General features: G+C 34.8%; 1 protein-coding gene across 1 annotated transcript; it reads right to left on the bottom strand.

Moving 5' to 3' along the window:
* Positions 1-2,729: 2,729 nt before the first annotated feature.
* LOC126733371 (serine/threonine-protein kinase ZRK1-like) lies at positions 2,730-4,683 on the bottom strand. The gene is made up of 2 exons (XM_050436636.1): positions 3,372-4,683; positions 2,730-3,097 (listed from the first exon to the last, which is right to left on the bottom strand). The coding sequence occupies exons 1-2, from the start codon at positions 4,379-4,381 to the stop codon at positions 3,079-3,081; spliced, it is 1,029 nt and encodes a 342-aa protein (XP_050292593.1). The 5' UTR covers positions 4,382-4,683; the 3' UTR covers positions 2,730-3,078.
* Between the last annotated feature and the right edge of the window lie 15,402 nt (positions 4,684-20,085).

Raw genomic sequence — 20,085 nt, 5'->3', positions numbered from 1 at the left:
CTCAATGTACAAGACCAATAGAACCCTAAACCAATTGAAACTCTAAAATGTTTCAAAAAAATGTCGCAAATGTGTTAAATCATCAATTATAGATTAATCTTCCCTAATATTTTGAGACTTTAATTTTTGTAAATTGATATCCTACAAAGTCACATACCAAATAATATCTATCCGCCTCTCTTAAAAATAACATATAAAATTAAAAATTAGATTTTAACTTTACTGAACTATGTATCATTGTATATCCAAAATAAAGTTTTTTTTTTTTATTATTTTTTTTATTGTAACATATTTTTATTAATATTTATGGTTCACCTCAATGTTTTAAAAACCAGACTAGATCGACCAATCTGACCGGTCCAACCAAGAACTGGATGCCAATCTGGTCTGGTAAAAACCATGAATAATTGGGAAAAACAAGTAAAAATCGAGAATTGGAGGCAAATCTAGTTTCACCTCCGGTCCGCTTTTTAAAACCATGGTTCAATTATGATATTCAACTCTCTATATAAAATTAACATTAGTTTAGTTGGTATTCTCCATCAAATTATGTATTTAATGTATCAAATTAACCTAGATTTGATTAGTATTAAAATAATTTTGTTTAATTAATATTTACATATTAAAAGTCTCGCATAAATTTTTTGTCTTAGACCCCAAATAATGTTGGGCCACCCTTGCACATATGAAACTTTTGCCACCCAACCATATCTATAAGTTTCAAAAAGTGAATACATAAAAAAAAAAATTATTTGAAAATAATCAATTAAAAACCCAAAAAAAAAAAAAATCTTGCTTGTTTTTTTTCGGCTACAGTTAAATCAACGACTAAAATTGGATCAACAAAGTGGAGTGAATGAGTAGGAAACAACTAGTAGCAAGGACAAGAATCAGTTAAATTCAAATTGTATAATAATACCGAGAAATATCGGTTAAAATCAAGCACTAGGAAAAAGAATTTGTTATATTGGCTAATGGTTAGTATGGTCAATTTTTTAGAAGGCATGACCTGCAAGCAATTTTCAACTTGGAAACAACAATGCTCAGTTTTTTTTTTTTTTTTTGGGGGGGGGGGGGGGGGGGGGGGGTGGGAATCATAGCAATTGATGGGGATATAATTATAATTGGTCAGGTCCCAAATTTTCATTAAATTAAACATATAATATTTTACTTAAATTCAATAAATAAAATTGTTCTCATAAAGTGGAGTAATGCTAGGAAAATACTCATTCTCACACCCAATACATTAAAGGAAAAATAGAATACAAAACAAATGTCAATTTAGAAACACTTAATTAAAAAAAAAAAAAATCTTTCTCAATTTTTTTTTTAAATTAACGAGGAAATCAAACCAAATATAACATAAAGAAACTAATAATGCATATTTAATGCCATAGAATCATCATCAAATTTTGAAAAACAATAGGTTGCCAATGGAGGGAGAGAGAGAGAGAGAGAGAGAGATGGTAAAGTAATAAAGAGTAGATAAAGAAGAAGTAAAAAATAAAATAGAAATGTCTATACGAAGAATATTAAAAACTTTACAATGTAGTAAAATAAACCGTTACATTCACTTACGTTCATTTTTAAATCAATAATAAAAAATTAAATACAATCATAGTACTAAATTTAAACTTAAAACTAACCAAACTTAAATCATAGAAACCATATTTCCAATCATAACTAAAAAAGTGATGTTCTCCAATAATAATTGAAATTGCATAAGAAATAAAGTTAGAAAATTTGAATATCCTTTTAAAATTGCATAAGAAATAATATATATATTTCATACACGGCTACTTTTTGAAAATTTAATGAACGATGCTACCTCTCATTTAACGTCTTTATTATGCAAATTATTGGTTAGTAAATATACAATGGTAAGAAGCGTTACAAATGAGATTATTAAAAAAAAAAAAAAGATAAAATTAATTAACAACTATTATTATAGAGTAGTAGTCTATGGTTTTACGCATCTAAATAAGTGGAATATATAGAGTTTACATAAAAGTACAGGTAAAGATTCACATTATATATATATATATATATATGTAAAGGTTTTAAAAAATATATATTTAATGAGATCACCAAAAAAAATTATCACGCGTAATATGTGAGTTTGCGACTAGTGAATGATTAAAATTTAAATGTCCAATGGACCCACACTTATTATATACCTCAATACTGAGGAGGTTGGCAAGACACAAGAGTCTTTCTTGCCACATTCATGGGCAGAGACTTTGAGCGCGTCTCACACGCTGAAGAAGAAATAAGGCTGAAGGGAATTACAAAAGTCTTCTTGCCATTTTCATGGGCAAAGACTTTGAGCGTGTTTTGCACGCTGAAGAAGAAATAAGGCTGAAGGGAATTAATTGAGACCATTTGGTTATAAGAGAACAACTAAAAGAGAGACACGACTTGTGAAAGAAAAATAGTGTAAGTAAAAGAAGAAACAAGGATATTTTTCTTTAGCCGGAAGACATATACAAGAGATTTATTGTAATCGATTTGATAATAGTGAAATTATTTAAAATTTGTTTCATTGTTTTACCCTTCAAGGAGAAAGGGATTTTTCACGCAGTTCTTGAGGGTAATTGCTATTTTGGGTTGGTAATTTTTGTGATAATATTCTTGGGACCTAACACACACGCCAGTTACTATTTACTAAGACTATTAACTACTTTGTTTGCATTCCTTTTATTCAAACAAAAGAACAATTATCAAACTCCTTTGCCAATACCAATCTATTCTCCAGTTCTTATAGCATTAATACAATATACATATTCATCAATACAATTTCATCTCTTTAGAAATCTAAATGCCCAAAAAGTTAGCCTGAGCTACTACTGCTATTGGTGACCCACCTAACTTTTATATTACCTTCCCAATCACGGATTGAAAAGCTATACAAGCTTTGTCATCATTCAGTTGCATCACTATTAAGCTTCAAGAGGCCTTTCAGAGACTTCCTTTACTGCTTGGCTTTCATCATTAGAAACATTCCTCTTGAATGATGCAGAAGGATGCTCTTCAAAACTCTCATGAAGTTTTAAATTCTGCAAATTTCCCAAATGCTCTTCACCCAGTCTGTGTGAACCTGTGTGATTGAGAAATACCAATAGCTGATCTTATAGTTTATTAGGACTGCTTTTTAGTAGCGAGAGGATTTGATAATAGCATTAAATGGCTCTTCATCAAATAAGCTTTTTTAACTATTCTAAATTCTATCCATGGTCATTTGTTTGAAAATGAAGTAAATTTTGTTTGTTGTTGTACCTAAAACATTTGGATATGCAATAATGCAAATCTGTTTATCTATAACAGATGATCGGATGAACTCAAATAAGTAAATAAGTAGTCATGGAATGAACCTCTCAATTCGCCTGAGTTGTTTGGTGACATCCACCATAGTTGGCCTTCTTTGTGGGTCTTCCTCTGTACATGATGAGGCAAGATCCAGGAAAGCTTGCAATTGCTGCTCTAAAGTAGCACCTCCTTCCCCGTCTTCTGCCAAGATTGTAGGATCCACAATCTCGTTTATGGAACTACTTTGAGCACGGTCATGTGTGTATGCTACTAAGGTAGAATCTTCATCAATTGTCAATCGGGTAATATTATAAGAATCCTCTCCAGTTAAAAGTTCTAGAAGAAACCAACCAAAACTATATACGTCAGATTTCTCATTTACCTTGCCTGTTGTTTTAAGCTCAGGGGAGCAGAACCTTAAATTCCGAAAGCCGTGATAAACTTCCACATCAGTTTCACCTTCGGGAATTGATACGGAAACTAAAAAGTTGGACAATTTGGGAACATCATGCTCATCTAAGAAGATATTTTCCATATCTATAGCCATGTAAATGACAGGTCTTTGGAAGGCAGTATGGAGATAAGAAATTGCATGAGCAATCTGCCTTGCAATCTTTAACCTTCTCTCCCACACCATCGGCTGATGTTGTCGTTTAGTAACAAGGGAGACATAAATTCGATCAGCAAGGAAACCATTGGCCGCAAATTCATACACAAAAATGGGAAATGGAGTCTCAAGACAACACCCTATGGGCTTTAATACATTGCTGTGAGCACTCATTTGTGCAGAAATCGCTAAATCATTGATGGCTAAATAGTCTGAAGAATGCCTAGTGAGAATAATTCGTCCTTCAAAAGAACCCTTGTACCAATACTTTCCCAGATGTTCAGAATAGTTGTTGGTCGCTTGGCGGAGCTGTTGAGCGGAGAAGGTACGGATGGGAATAGGCTTTCCATTGCAACAGACAATCAGCTTCTCAAGTAACTTGCCTCCATTCTCAACAAATGCTCTCTCTCTTTGTTTCCTTTGCTTTCTTCTTCTATTAAAGAAATGATCTCTCAACCTACTCTGCATAGCTTGAATGTGGAACCTTGCTCTCTGCTCTTCTCTGATCACTGGGATTTTTTAGAATAGTGGTGTAGAGGGAGGGAGGCTCAATGAGCTTATAATTCATGAAGTATTGAAGTAATTTCAGGGAAGTTTCAGGGAAAGTAAGTGGGGGCTTTCCTGAATAGCCGATCAACAAAACATAGTCAAACTTGGCTCACATAGCTTTTTGTGCCTGCTCTGCTCAGTGCTCACAGGGAATTTTTAGAATAGTGCTGTAGAGGGAATAGGCATTATTCTGTTCTATTTATAATTTAAGTTAGTTCAGGGAGGTTTCATTAGAGTAAGTGGGGCTTTACTCATTATCCGATCAACACAACTTCGTCAAACTAGTTTATAGCTGAGCTCACAATTTGGAAATTTCGACTTTTTGCTCACCTCGTGTTGGTAGTGGCTAGAGAGGAGTGAGGTGGATTGTTACTTGGAGTGTGCATAGGCTGTATTACCAGAATAGTAGTCATGCTGGGAACATTAACATTTTCTAAAAAGAAAATTAAATATAAAAAGGTTAAAAAAAAACAACAAAACGAATAAAAGAGAAGTTAGAGATTGTTTAGATTTGTTTAGTTTCAATCTCCACGGCTCCGGAAACAGAGGACATGGTTATTCAGTTATTGTACAGGAACAAATTTTATTTCTCAAACAAGTAGAGATAACAAAGAATTTGAAGCATAATTATTAGTTGTACTCTAAGGTGAAGGGGATTTCTATGCATAGCGACGAGGGGGAAATTTTAGCATCAATTCTGGTGTTGGATGTTAAGGTATAACAAAACAGAAAAAGTATTCCACTTAGATTTTGGATGCCTGTTTTGCAGCATGTGCTTCAGTTCAGCTTAGACATCTCTTCAGTTAATGCAGCCAAAAGAACCATTTCAATAAATGATTTATTGTGAGATCATAGGAATGATTATGAGAAGGATCCTGTGGGATGCAGTTTGAATTTAAGCAGGCCCAAATCAGAAACTTAATTTGTTGATAAAATTCTTTTACATTTCATCAAACAAGCCTTCTCAGCTCATTAGTGAATGCATTACATTTCCTGCTTTTGATTTGTACCGAAACAAATGGTACTTCAATCTCTTAATGGATGACTTTTACATTAAGATTGATCATATATATTGGCAGGCAAGTAAAAAGATTACAATTCTGGCTTCAAAAAAAAAAAAAAAGATTACAATTCTAGAAGGCAAATGAACAGCTTGCCTAGGTACACTCAAATGGTATTCTTATATATCTAAAGAGAGAGCTCTAATTTTATTATTTTTTAAAATATATATATATATATATATATATATTTTCCAGTTCATTCTTATTATCTATGACTTTTAAGTTTTAATGTCATTTTTTTGGGGCTAGGATTGGTTTTGAGAATCGAAAGTGGGCTATGAAAATTATGGATCTTAATGCCAGGATTTAGAACTTCTTATTGGTTGTTCCAAGAGTGACCGAAAAAAATTTATGAATATTGTGAGTTTATCGATGAAAAATGCTAGCACCATGTGAGTAAATTATGACAAAAATCGAAAGTGGTGGGTTCACAAATTTATCATTCACAACTTGCCATGTGAGTAAATTATGACAAAAATTGTGGCAAAAGTTATGATCATAGCATTACTCTTTATCAAACTTGCTTAATATACGAAAAGGTTTTAGCAGCTAATTTGGTTTTATTGGTTAAAACTTAAAAGGTCAGAAGAGAGATAGACCAATGTTACAAACTAAAGTATCAAAAAAAAAAAAACAATATTATTAGCTCATGCACAGACTTGGGCGTGGAGTGTATTTGGATTATTTAAGAATAGTACTTGGCCCTTCTCATTACCTGCAAGCAGTAAGCACTAAATTAAGTTGCTTCCTGCCTGGGATACATACATGTAAATATTTGTATCTAAATTCTAAATCACGTATTCATATGCATCAAGAATGCTGAGCCTTGGCAGCACAAAATTAACCACAGGTTGCATCTTGGAAACATATACTTTTCCTATTGAATGTGGTTAGCTTTTTTTTCATTTGATCTTCCACCGCAGGTGGTGTGTTTTATAATAATAACTAGCTGTGAATCTGTGCATAGCGTGTGATAATTTTTTTAGAGTAGTCTCATTAAATGAAAATATTCATTTTTTTATTAAAAGGTACTAATAACATTTTATGAATCATTAAAAAGAATATAAAATTTGGAAATTATTCTTTTAGTTTTAAATAAAGTTTATCAAACCTTTTTTTTTTCTGCCCAACAATCCAAAACATTGAACAATGTAACTAAAAAAATTAATAAAACTTAACAATGATTAATTGGACCAATTAAGAAAATAATTTGTTGTTGATAATCTATTAATTTTATTTTCTTTGTAAAAATTGCTAAATCATCCACCCAAAACATATTATCAAATAAACAATTATTAGCAAAATCTAAGAATTAAATTTCTATATATATATATATATATATATATATGCATTGTTATAAAATATTAATAATAATTAAAATACAATTGCAAAAGCTAAAATATGTCACACATTCGATTATTTTCGTTTGATTAACTTTTACTTTTTTTTGAATAAATGGCAATATAGAGTACTATTAATACAACTTTTAAGAGTACTTTGTCCACCCCCTAAGGATTAAAAAAATAAACAAAAATTAGTAAAGTCAAATAGTTTAACATCTAAATTGATAACTAAAAAAAAAAAAAAAAAAAAATTCTAACTTGCAAAACAATTAATTATCAACCCAAATCAAATCAAACTAATGGGATAAAGAAAAAGAACTTGCGATTGGAAGTAGGAATACCAAACTGCCTAAATATGCATAAAAGTCGACACAAATTTACCAAAAAAAATAAACAAATGTGATGTGACAATTAAATCAACAATAACAAAAAGAACCATTAGTAGAAAAAAAAAAGTGGTTGAAACAATTAAAAAAATCCACCAAAATAGAAAAAAAAAATGGAGAAAGAGAGTATTGACCTTTTTGTAGACATGGCAAAATAGGTCAGAATTTTCTGACCCGACCCAACCCGAACCCCATTTTTTTTACCCGAAACAAAAACGAGTTGACCCAGGACCTGACCCGTGTTTTTTACGAGTCAACCCAACCTGATCCGAAGCCGAACCATTTTTTTTTATATAAAAATTTGGTAAAAAAAATAAAATTAAGACAATATTAGTTTAATTGTTTGTTGTGAGTTTTAAGGAAATAATTGAGACATTTACATAACTGCATGTAAATCAATTTAAAGATGAATGGTTGAGCATTCTATAAATGAGTAAAGATTTTTAGATATCAAATAGCAAAGTACATGTCAAGATAATCTGGTTATAGTTATGGTTTCAAACCAGGACTGTTCAAAGAACCGGAAAAGGGAAAGGTTCGATGTTTTTAAGATAGGATCGAGGTTCAACTGAGGTCGAACCGTGATGATGTCAAAACTAATTTAATATTAATTAAAATTCAAATAAATGTATTAAATGTGTAAAAATATGGAAATTTACCTGTAAAAAATATTAAGCAATTAAAACAACTTTCAAATGAATTTTCGTTATTTTTATAAAGTGAATAGAAAATAATAAATATAAAAAAGCTTTAAAAACTGTGTTTATTAATCTTTCAAATAAAAAATGCATCTTAATTTAAAATAAAATCATTTTTAACATAAATTTACAATTTTCATATTCATATTTATTGATGTGAAAGAATAATTCTGGAACAAAAAAAAATAGAAAATACTATTAAGTAAATACTGATAAAATTAAATCCAAAACTATTAATCTTATAAAATTAAAATAAATAAAATATAAATTTCAAGAAGGACATAGTGAAACCAACTAGTTCAGTGGTTAATGTGTTGGACAAAGGTCCGAACCTCCTAGGAGGTCGTTGGTTCTATACCTAAAGCATGCGTTTTTCCCAATTTATTTCAGGACCCGTTTTCACTTGCTAAAGAACTAGGTTGGGGGCACGGGTCACGAGTAACCAGGTCGGACCATCCGATTCGGTCTGGATTTGACAACCTAGGTTACAGTAAAGTTAAAAATATAGATTTAAAATTATGAATGCTTAGACCTAATTTTTAACAATTTATGTCCAAAATAAATGGCTTTTCAAAATAAATTATGATATTTCCTGTGTGTGTTGCTTAACAATGATATGATAATCATAAAAGAGACCATGTACAAAAAGTAAACAATCAAACTTTAATGTATATCTCAAATTAAAATAGAATGCCAATCACAATTGATAATAGATTATAAAATTAATTTTCAAGATTGTAAATTTCTTATATGTTTTTATTCCTTGTCAAATGAGTTATCCAATAAGTCATTTGTAATTTTGTTTTATATGTTTGGATGTTGATATTGTGTAGAAATAAAACTTATGCATTTGTTTTATTTATCTTTGTGTTATTTTGTTTTAGATAGCAATGTTAAGATTTGTATAATTTTAAAATTATTGAATAAATATTAATAAGTTTAACTGAGTTCATTCTTGATATAAGTAGTGAATTCAAAGTAATACATTCTACATCAAGTAATTTGTTACATGACTTTCCAAATAGCAAATACATGATTTTTTTTCTTTATAAAAAGAAATTTTCATGTGAAAAATATGGGTCAACCCAACCCGACCTACAACCCGATTAATCTGAACCCCTTTTTAACCCGCTTGAAATGACCCGTTTTTTACCCGCAACTTGATTAACCTAACTTGAACCACCCGTTTTGCCATGTCTACCTTTTTGTCATGGATAACTTGGAAGGAATAGGGGAGAGACGTGGAAATGAAGTAAGAAGAAATTTATACGAAAATTCAGATGGAAGAGGAGAAGGGTGGAAGTAGATGAAAGGTTGAACAAAGTGAAAACTGTAGAATCTAAGAAGATATAAAGAAAAAAAAATTAAAATCTAAAGAAAATCAAATGAAAACTGAAGAAAAAAAAATTATTGTTGGAATGAAAGATTGAACTAAAAAGACAATGGTTGAAGAAGATGAAAAGTTGAACAAAGTAAGTGTAAGGACACGATTACTTAACGGCCCAATAATGATGTTGGGCTCGCACGTGAAAGATCCCTCACAATATGATTTGTAGAGAGTGGGCTTGAAAGGCTAGCGTTTGGTCACGGGGCGTTGATCCAGACCGGATTTTAGGGGAACTCAGGTAAGAAAGGGCTTCAATCTGGACATCCAAGCCCCGCAGCTTCGTAGCCTGAGGGATTATACTCCTCAGATTCGGTCCGAGAAGCACTAAGTTCTTTCTCCGGTTACCCGGCGGTGGGTTTTTTTTGTATTAGTGTGCATACATTGTCCAGATATTCTTACCCCTAGAATTTTTCCACCACCTCTCGTGAGATGGGAGAAAAAACTTCCCTTTTATTACTTTACACTTTCTTTTATACTATCCCACGTTTGCTGTCCTTCGTCCACGTGTAGGGTCAACCTTTCCAGGACTGATATTTGTCCCGTCAGTCTAATCCCGAAATTGTTGGGGGTAGTTGATAAAGCCTAAGAATCCGGTTTTGTTAGGTGCAGAGTCTTATCTGGGAAGGGTATTAAGGGCAACTTTCCTGAGATATTTCTTGATCTTTAAAGTTTGTTCCTATACCACTTTTATCAATGAAACTTTGGGTCTGCCGAGGACTGAACTGTCCTCGGTTGCATCTCCGGGCCATTTGGTGCTTTATATTGTTAAGCTTGGGCCATAGCCTTCTTCGGCTTGGGCCTTTATACTCCCCACGAGCAGGTGGGCCTGGCCCATAGATTATTGGGCCCCACAATAGCCCCTCAAAACCCTGTTGTTCGACCTCCTGATGGGAGAGCGTGGTTTTGATAATATCGAGCCTTTATTATGGCTTATTTAATTCAGCTCTTGACTGACGTCGGCGATTCTTCACCTGCCCGAGAAATGTACCGGTTTACGAGACGTGCCTTTTAATTTGTTCGTGATGCGCCCATGCCGTTTGGTTATCCATGACGCGTCTTTAATATCTTCCATTCACGAGGCCTCTCAGATTCAACGGTTAATGATGGTGTGGGGAAGTGGAATGGGCGTATTCCTGTTTGCATATTTCCCTGAAGATCTGAACGCATTAAGTACCCTCCTCTTCGTCCCCTATATAAAGAGGAGGAACAAGAGTTGTTTCTCCCACAGATGAACCCCTTTAATCCCCACGAAATTTGAAACCCTTAGATTCCTTCCAGAGTTTACTTTTGCCCTCTGGTTATACCGTAACCTGAAATATACTCACCATAGTAATAAGCAATGAAAAAGCCATTCCCCTCCCAAAAACACCATGTTCTAACGAAGCTCGAAATGGCTCGGTCAGGGCAAAGATGGCGGAAACTCAAGATTTGTCTCGCCTTCCTTTCAGCCAAAATCCGAAGCAGGAACTCATCACGTCACTCTTTCGGCGTGATTAAGCCGAGGACACACATTATCAGTACCACCTGCTCTCTCATGAGCATATCTAACACGGCACCAGTGTGTTAGGAGTCAAGACTGGGGCAGGGACTGAGTGCCCTTGCTTCTTCCTCTCTTCGTTCACTGGCGCCTCCTTTTACCACACTTTCTTCTTCTTTCCACCACCAGATCCATCCTGGTGCTTTTCTTTCTCCCTCTTTCGCTCCTTTTTCTTTCTTTTCATCTTTTCCCTCTTCTTCTCCTCCTTCTTTTTACTCATCTCCTCCATCTTCCTCATTCATCTCCTCCATCTTCTTCTTCCTTCTCCTTCATCTTCTTCTTCCTTCTCCTTCATCATTTTCTAAAGAAGATTCTTCTCTCAATATGGGCGATACTGAGGCAGAGATTGGAGAGACTTTGAAGACGAGTTTAAAAGACACCTGACTGTTTATTTATCTGTATTGCTGATGTTATTATTGCTTCGGCAATTTACCTTTTGTATAGGCTTGTTTAAGCCCCCTTTTTGTATGTTGTAATGTATCTTTATATTAATAAAAATTGTTGCCATTTTACATTTCATGTTATATCTCTATGTTTTCAAAAATGATAACGCAATGCATAGACATACAGTCTTGTAAATTCTTTTTATTTTTAAACCGTGACCGACATACAGGGCTAGAGTTCCATCTAATAAAAAGATCTTGCTCCCTATTTATAAAAATAATCTTGCCCGATAATACTGGATCGAACAAATGACTCTTAGGGCTGAAACTCCCCTGAGGCAGTAACAGAAAGGATATTATGATGAGCGTACTGAATCGGCCGAGCACAACACTGCTGACCTCAGAGTACAATACTTGGGTCCTTAACCCCTTTTCAAAGAGAAAAGCGTTTTTACGAATTTGTAAGTGCTGTTCGGCACAAAAATATAGCATTTGAATTCATGACAACTAGGGTCAAAATACTTGTTAAGAGATAGGTGTAACCATAACTTTAATATAGTTGTTTGGCACAACAATGCCGACCTGTGAAGAACGATATTTACCTCAAAACTGGCCGAGGTGAGAACCAAGTGCTCAATGCGGTGTAGGAAATAACCATCCGAGGACACATCACCCGCAACATACACAGCCATCCTAGGTTACTGAATAGTGAGGCGTTTCGCCATCTTCTTATCACTCTTACTAGCCTTAACCCTTTACAGTATTTGAGCCGAGGACCTTCCCCATCCGAGTAGTTGGTTTCCCAAAAGGCTTGAGTCCGAGGACTTCGCAACGCCTTGGTTCTGTCCAAAACCTAGTTTTGTCATCCAGGTAGTTGGTTTCCCCATAGGCTTGAGTCCGAGGACCATAGTTCAGTTTCTCCCTTTCCTAAGGTATTTCTCGAGGGACCGAGCAGGAGGTTGTCTTCGGCCACAGCTATTCCTCGACGTGGGCCGTAGTCCCTGGGCCCCCATGTGGAACGGGCCTGGGCCGTGAATTCACTAGGCCCACAAATTAAGGGATATTTTTGTAGTCTTTGGTCACGCGGTACTCTTTGGCGTCCCAGTGTTCGAGGTGCGCCTTTACGAGGCTCCTTTAATCTCGTGGTTGCAAGTGGCGTTGGAAATTGAGCCAGAGCCATTTTGTCTGTAGCATTCCTTAGGACGTTGCGTGAATTAAATGTCACCACTTTATCTTTTTAAATAAATGGGAGAGAAAATTGCTTTACCTACGCACAAATCCTTCAGCTTCCTCCCAAATCACAACTCCCATATTCAGTGCCATCCTCCCTTAGCATAACATGTTTGAGGCGAGGGTTGGGGAGAAGGAACTCTCTCCGCCACAGAGGCGCCGTGTCCTCGTGAGACTCAAAATAGTGAGGTACGGGCAAGGGAAGCATAAATTCAAGAGAATACTCCGTTTCGACAGAGGGGAAAGGGTGTCTCTCCCTCTTTTAGTCAAAATCCGAAGCAGGTTCTGTTCATGCCAGAATTTTGGTGTGTCAGAAGAAAGATTCTCCGCCATCAGCGCCTCTGCCTTGTTGCAGGCAAATTTTTGGTGAAGGCTCCTCAACTTCCGGCTCCCTGCACCTTTCCTTCAGCGGTGTGAGGCTCAAGTTGGGTCCTCTTTGCACCTTTTCTTCGATGGTGCAGGCCCCAGGCTGGGTTCTTTTGCTGCCTGAGTTATGGGCATGTAAAAGCATTGAGGAAGAACAAAGTCTTGAAGCAGTGGCCAACCTCTCCTCTGTGCCACCTCCTCGGCTTTATCTTATTCTCTTGTATCTTTCTTTTTGATTATGAGGTTAGCTTTAGAAGCCAACCTCTCGTCTGTACTGCCTCCTCGGCTTTGTTTTATTCTTTTGTATCTTCCTTTTCAATTATGTAGTGAGCTTTGACATAAGCTGATTCCAGCTTTTCATTGTACGCTGTACTATTTCTTGGTTTTAGTAAAAATGGAAATTTATTTACATGTTTTGAATACTGTTCTTTTGGCAACACTACTTTGTGAATGGGTGTGCTCCATGTGTGTGTTTCTTCAAGGATATTTAGAGCAGGAAACCTTGAAACATAATCCAACTAATTCTGATTTACCAATACTACCAGGCATTATGACGATAATTCATAGTAAGTTAAACTTAGGAAACTAACCGAGGTAACAGTTGAATATTCTGTGATAAGCGCGAGAATATCGTCTGAGAATGATAATCTCTAAATAATCCATCCGAGGGGTTGACTGAGAAGTAGGGAACTCCGATTGTGTTTCAGGCGACATATTGTTCTATGTTGCATCGATCCCCTTAGTGCTAAAGATCCGAAAGCGGACTTAAGAATCCTCACAATTTAGGAATTAACCCAATTGTTAGTGGAGAGTTTTCCTCGGATAAATCCTAAGGTCCATGTAATGTAGTTTTTCCTTATAAGTAGTTGGTTTCCCCATAGGCTTGAGTCTGAGGACCATGCAAGGCCTTGGTTCTGTCCAAAACTTTTTTGAGTACTTGGTTTCCCCATAGGCTTGAGTCCGGGGACCATGCAATGCCTTGGTTCTGTCCAAAACTTATGTTTTTTCTTTGGTGTACTTGGTTTCCCCATAGGCTTGAGTCCGAGGACCATGCAAGGCCTTGGTTCTGTCCAAAACTTTTTGAGTACTTGGTTTCCCCATAGGCTTGAGTCCGAGGACCATGCAAGGCCTTGGTTCTGTCCAAAACTTATGTTTTTTCTTTGGTGTACTTGGTTTCCCCATAGGCTTGAGTCCGAGGACCATGCAAGGCCCTGGTTCTGTCCAAAACATTTTGAGTACTTGGTTTCCCCATAGGCTTGAGTCCGAGGACCATGCAAGGCCCTGGTTCTGTCCAAAACTTTTTGAGTACTTGGTTTCCCCATAGGCTTGAGTCCGAGGACCATGCAAGGCCCTGGTTCTGTCCAAAACTTTTTGAGTACTTGGTTTCCCCATAGGCTTGAGTCCGCGGACCATGCAAGGCCCTGGTTCTGTCCAAAACTTTTTGAGTACTTGGTTTCCCCATAGGCTTGAGTCCGAGGACCATGCAAGGCCTTGGTTCTGTCCAAAACTTTTTTGAGTACTTGGTTTCCCCATAGGCTTGAGTCCGAGGACCATGCAAGGCCTTGGTTCTGTCCAAAACTTTTTTTTTTTTTTTTTGCATTTTTTTTGCACTTATCTGCTTTTTTCGCAGGTCAGCCCCTTGGCCACGACAGGGAGAGCTGACTTGAGGTCGAAAGCCCCTAGAGCTGCCCGTGCCGTTGGCGCCACAGGATGTAAGCCCTGGTACAAGTTTATATCGGAGCGACAACTGCAAGTTACCGGAGATGGGGGAAAACCCGCGAATCTCTGCTTGCTAGAGAGTTGACTCATACGCCACATGTGCCAACGCGCAAGCCTCCCCACAGACGGCGCCAATTGTAAGGACACGATTACTTAACGGCCCAATAATGATGTTGGGCTCGCACGTGAAAGATCCCTCACAATATGATTTGTAGAGAGTGGGCTTGAAAGGTTAGCGTTTGGTCACGGGGCGTTGATCCAGACCGGATTTTAGGGGAACTCAGGTAAGAAAGGGCTTCAATTTGGACATCCAAGCCCCGCAGCTTCGTAGTCTGAGGGATTATACTCCTCGGATTCGGTCCGAGAAGCACTAAGTTCTTTCTCCGGTTACCCGACGGTGGGTTTTTTTTGTGTTAGTGTGCATACATTGTCCAGATATTCTTACCCCTGGAATTTTTCCACCACCTCCCGTGAGATGGGAGAAAAAACCTCCCTTTTATTACTTTACACTTTCTTTTATACTATCCCACGTTTGCTATCCTTCGTCCACGTGTAGGGTCAACATTTCCAGGACTGATATTTGTCCCATCAGTCTAATCCCAAAATTGTTTGGGGGTAGTTGATAAAGCCTAAGAATCCGGTTTTGTTAGGTGCAGAGTCTTATCTGGGAAGGGTATTAAGGGCAACTTTCCTGAGATATTTCTTGATCTTTAAAGTTTGTTCCTATACTACTTTTATCAATGAAACTTTGGGTCTGCCGAGGACTGAACTGTCCTCGGCTGCATCTCCGGGCCATTTGGTACTTTATATTGTTAAGCTTGGGCCATAGCCTTCTTCGGCTTGGGCCTTTATACTCCCCACGAGCAGGTGGGCCTGGCCCATAGATTATTGGGCCCCACAGTAAGAATTGCCCAAAAAAACAAAAAAAAGAGAGCAAAAAATAAGAAAAGATTCTTAAGATGTAGTGCATAAAGACCTTTATAAAATTTATTACAAAACTTCCATTATTATATATAGTATAGATATATGTAGACATTATTTTTGGTTTATTATTCTTCATTGATTTCATTATTTAGTTATAAACATCTAAATTAAAGTAGATAAATATGTAAAGATAAAATTATATATAATATTAAAACCATCCAAGATGAATGTGTAAAGTTAATAATTTATTTATATTTTTTTTGTTAAAAAAAGGAATAAAAATAAATTCTAAATTAAAGTTGTAAGAACCAAGTGCAAGACTTCTGGACCTTAGGTCACCTGGGCTCACAATTTATTTGTAGTGGGCTTAAGTATTTCCTACAATGGGTCGTTCTCGGCAGAGAGACTCAAAGTAACACCCAGTTAGTACCCTCTCCTTGGCTGTTTTCTCTCAATATTTCTGAACCCCTTCTTCTCCCAACTTTCTTCTATTTATAGCCAAGGTTAGTGGGGAGATTATGATTACAGTCACCGTTAGTGCTACTGAAGGTCCAGTATTATTTGGTTAAAGTGGGTGTTTAGGTGAAAGGGCGGTGAAGCATTTATGATCTTGGAACTTGGTTCCGTTTTGACCGATTATGTTCGGCAACCCACGTTCCCGTGCATATCTTGATTTTCCCGGATGACTCATACGCTCTACCGGGAAAACTTAACCGATCAACTCAGGGAACTCAATACCCAAAACTTGTTTTTTACTCTAAGGCAGTTTCAAGAAGGGCACAAGGTAACTGGAACTTCCTGCCGGGCCTGCGCCCAAGGCCGGTATGGGCTTGGGCCCGGGGCCTAGATGGGTCTGGGCCCAAGGCCAGTATGGGCTTTGGAATCTCGGCGCCGTACAAAAGTAGATGAATATGAAAATGCAAAATTATATGTAACGTAAAACTACTCAAGATGAATGTGTAAAGTTAACAATCTATTTATATTTTTTTGTAAAAAAATAGGACCAAAATATAAATAAGAAAAATAATAATTACGTGGCAATAATGTGGCGATGAGGTGGCGTAATAAGAGCTTAGCAGCAATAAATGCTACACTTTAGCTTTTAGATATATATAGTTTTAAAATTTTTATATTTGTCAACCTTATAGTTAATAAAATACGATACGCGTTTAATATAGTAGGTATAAAAATGGGTACAATTTGGCATCTTTTTAAAAAGTACGTTTCAAAAGTTCAGCATAAAAATACGGAAATGGAAAAAGAATGGTATGTGTATAGTACGAGTATATTACATTCATCTTTAAAAAATTTGTAACAAAAATACAAAAATATATACCATATACTTTTTTGAAATAAATACAATAATCTTTGTTTTGTGAAATTTTAACTCAAGTCAAGTTTGATTTAAGTTTTAAAACTTCCTAAAAATTTTTAAGAGTGATATTAGGTATATTACAATTTTTACTACAAAGATCTTACACACTAATGTGTCATCAAAAGCAAGAAAAATACTAAAATACTACAAGTTTTACTACAAAGAGTAGTGTTATGGGTACTGCAAGTTTTTCTACATTGAGCTTATTAACTAATGTATCACCAATCACAAAGAGACACTAATCATTTATGAGGTGATTGAAATTCACCAATCACATCTATTGTCGCACTAGTTTTTAAGCATTATGTAGTAAAACTTATAGTACTTTTAACATGTTTCTACTTTAAAAAAATCTCACAAATTGATGTGACAATAAATGTAATTATAAGTTAACGTAGAAAATTTGAAATAGCTCTAGCGAGTGATTTATGGCCCGTTTGGTAATATTATTTTAGTAACGTTGTTTAAGTTTTTTAGAACTATGTATGGGTAAAAAAGTGTTGTGGAAATACATATTGTGTTATTTAAACAACGAAAATTATTGTTTAAATACACCTACCAAACACCCCCTCAAACTCTCATTTATTATTTTTTTTTGAAATGTTACTATTCACAATCATTTTGGTATCAGTTCGTGAATTTTTTATAGTAAAATTTGTAATTGTTTTAACTTTTTTCTAAGAATTTTTTTTTGGAAGAGATTTCTAAGAACTAAGTCATTAACAATTATTATTTTGGCAAGAACATGGGCTGCGTATTTACAGCAGTAAAAAATAAAAATAAATAAATAAATAAATAAATTTATCGAACTAAAATCTATAAAATAATTTGTATATATTAAGAGAATTCAGAAAATTAACTATTACTTTTTTTACTGTAAAAAATACCCCTAAAAAATACATGTCAAGGCAAGAACTAATAGAACTTGATTCAGCATTAGCGACGGCATTTGAGTTATAGTTGAGATCCAGATGTGGATTGGTATGATTGACTGATGAGGGTGGTAGTGTTTGAATGCTTTGATGAGGTTGGTTTCAAAAGCAGCATACAGTTGTCGTCATTTTGGGTTGTGAATTTCGGTACATGGATCAAAGTTTTGCTCTGCTACCATATTTGATGCAGCCCAAGGCTGATCACAATTACCATCACATCTACTCACTATTACACTAACATATAACCAAATCAATTTGTGAATACAAACTACAAGGGATATTATAACAAGATCAAAACACACAAACACACACTCTCTCTCTCCAATATGATAATTACTAATGATGTAACAAGTAATGGCACAACTAAAGACATTGCTCCTTGAGACAATGATAGATGTTACACCTTCCACTCCTATTGATCACAAACAGTCCACCTAATTACATGTGACATTCATCAGGTATCGCCAGTGAGAAGGCTGCATATTACTCCCATCGCAATGAACAATACTTCTTCTATACATGTCAAGGCAAGAACCAATAGAACTTGATTCAGCATTAGTGATGGCATTTGAGTTAAAGTTGAGATCCAGATGTGGATTGGTATGATTGACTGATGAGGGTGGTAGTGTTTGAATGCTTTGATGAGGTTGGTTTCAAAAGCAGCATACAATTGTCGTCATTTTGGGTTGTGAATTTCGGTACATGGATCAAAGTTTTGCTCTACTACCATATTTGATGCAACCCAAGGCTTGTAAACTTGTCTAGGGATTTATAAAGAAAGTGCATAACTTCACCACTTAAGGCTGTTTGAAATCACCACCAAGTTAGAGAATTTTCACTTCAATATTATCTATTATCAAATTCACCATACCACAATGTTTTGCCTTTTTTTTTTTTTTGGAGACTATTGAAGTAGGACTTCCAAAGCTAGAATCAAGAAGCAGAGAAATAAAGCATTCAATTACATATAATTCAGAAATAAAATCAGAATTCAAACCAAATAAAATTCAAATCAAATAAAACATATTAGCATTAATCCAAGCACTTAAAGTCCATCATTCCTGCAAGGGGCCTAGTGTTTGCACCAACAAAATATTTTTATTTATTTATTATTATTTATTGGCAAACTGTATTCTTGCTAATGTGACTATCCTTTGTGATTGTGAGATAAGGCATCTGGGTATGTTTTACCATGCTAAATATCCGGCTTAGCATAGACTGATACCCAAGGCAATTGGATTAGAGCAAAACCAATAATAAATAAATATATTTATAACTAACACTTTTAAGTCTCATTTTTTTTTTTCACGTAGAGCACAAGTCTGCCACTAATAAGTACTAATAACCAGATGGACAGGTGAGCAAAACCAAACAATTAATATAAGTTTCCTGTTAATAGGTGTCCTTAATTAGGGCAATTGTTAACATACTATTTTAGGAAAATTTGAAACCACTTTTATGAAAAATATAAAAAATGTAAAAAAAATTAATTATTTTTTTCTTTTTTCATAAAATTTTTTAAAATATTCCTTAAACTAATACTTTTAGGATCTGTTTGATTTTATAGATTTTAAGGAGGATGAAAAAAAAAAGGGAGAGAAAACAAATTTTAGGAAAATTTGAAACCACTTTTATGAAAAATATAAAAAATCGTAAAAAAAATTAATTATTTTTTTCTTTTTTCATAAAATTTTTTTAAAATATTTATTAAACTAATACTTTTAGGATCCGTTTGATTTGATAGATTTTAAGGAGGATGATTAAAAAAAAAAAAAAAAAAAAAAGAGAGAGAACAAATTTTATGAATGTTTGATTAAAGGGAGAAGAGAGAAAAAAAATTAGTGGAACCCAAATGTTTTCTTTATGAACCCACCAAAATATTATCTCTCCAATTTAAAGAGAAAGTATAAAGAAGGAGAATAGTTACAAGAAAATTACTAAGTTACCCCTCTCTGATATTTTGGTTGTTTCTTACTTCTCTCTCTCTCTTTTTTTTTTTTTTTTTTTTTTTTTTTTTTTTTTTTTTTTTTTTTTTTTTTTTAAGCGTGTGATAGTGATACACATGCAGCTTCCTTTTTTTTTTTTCTTTTTTTTTCTTTTTTTTTTTTTTCAGCGTGTGATAGTGATACACATGCAGGTTCCTTTTCTTGTTTTTACTTTTTAGCTTCTTTCGGTTTGGGTTTTACTGGAACGTGTCTTTCTTTTCTTTTCTTTTTTTTCTTTTTTTCTTTTTTTTTTAGAACCGGGCACGTCTTTTATTTTGTAACAAACTTAGGTGATTA

The sequence above is a fragment of the Quercus robur genome, chromosome 6 (genome assembly GCF_932294415.1).
Source record: "Quercus robur chromosome 6, dhQueRobu3.1, whole genome shotgun sequence".
NCBI classification, from domain to species: Eukaryota; Viridiplantae; Streptophyta; class Magnoliopsida; order Fagales; family Fagaceae; genus Quercus; species Quercus robur.
The sequence above is the reverse complement of the archived record's forward strand: the minus strand, read 5'-3'. Positions and strand labels throughout refer to the sequence as shown.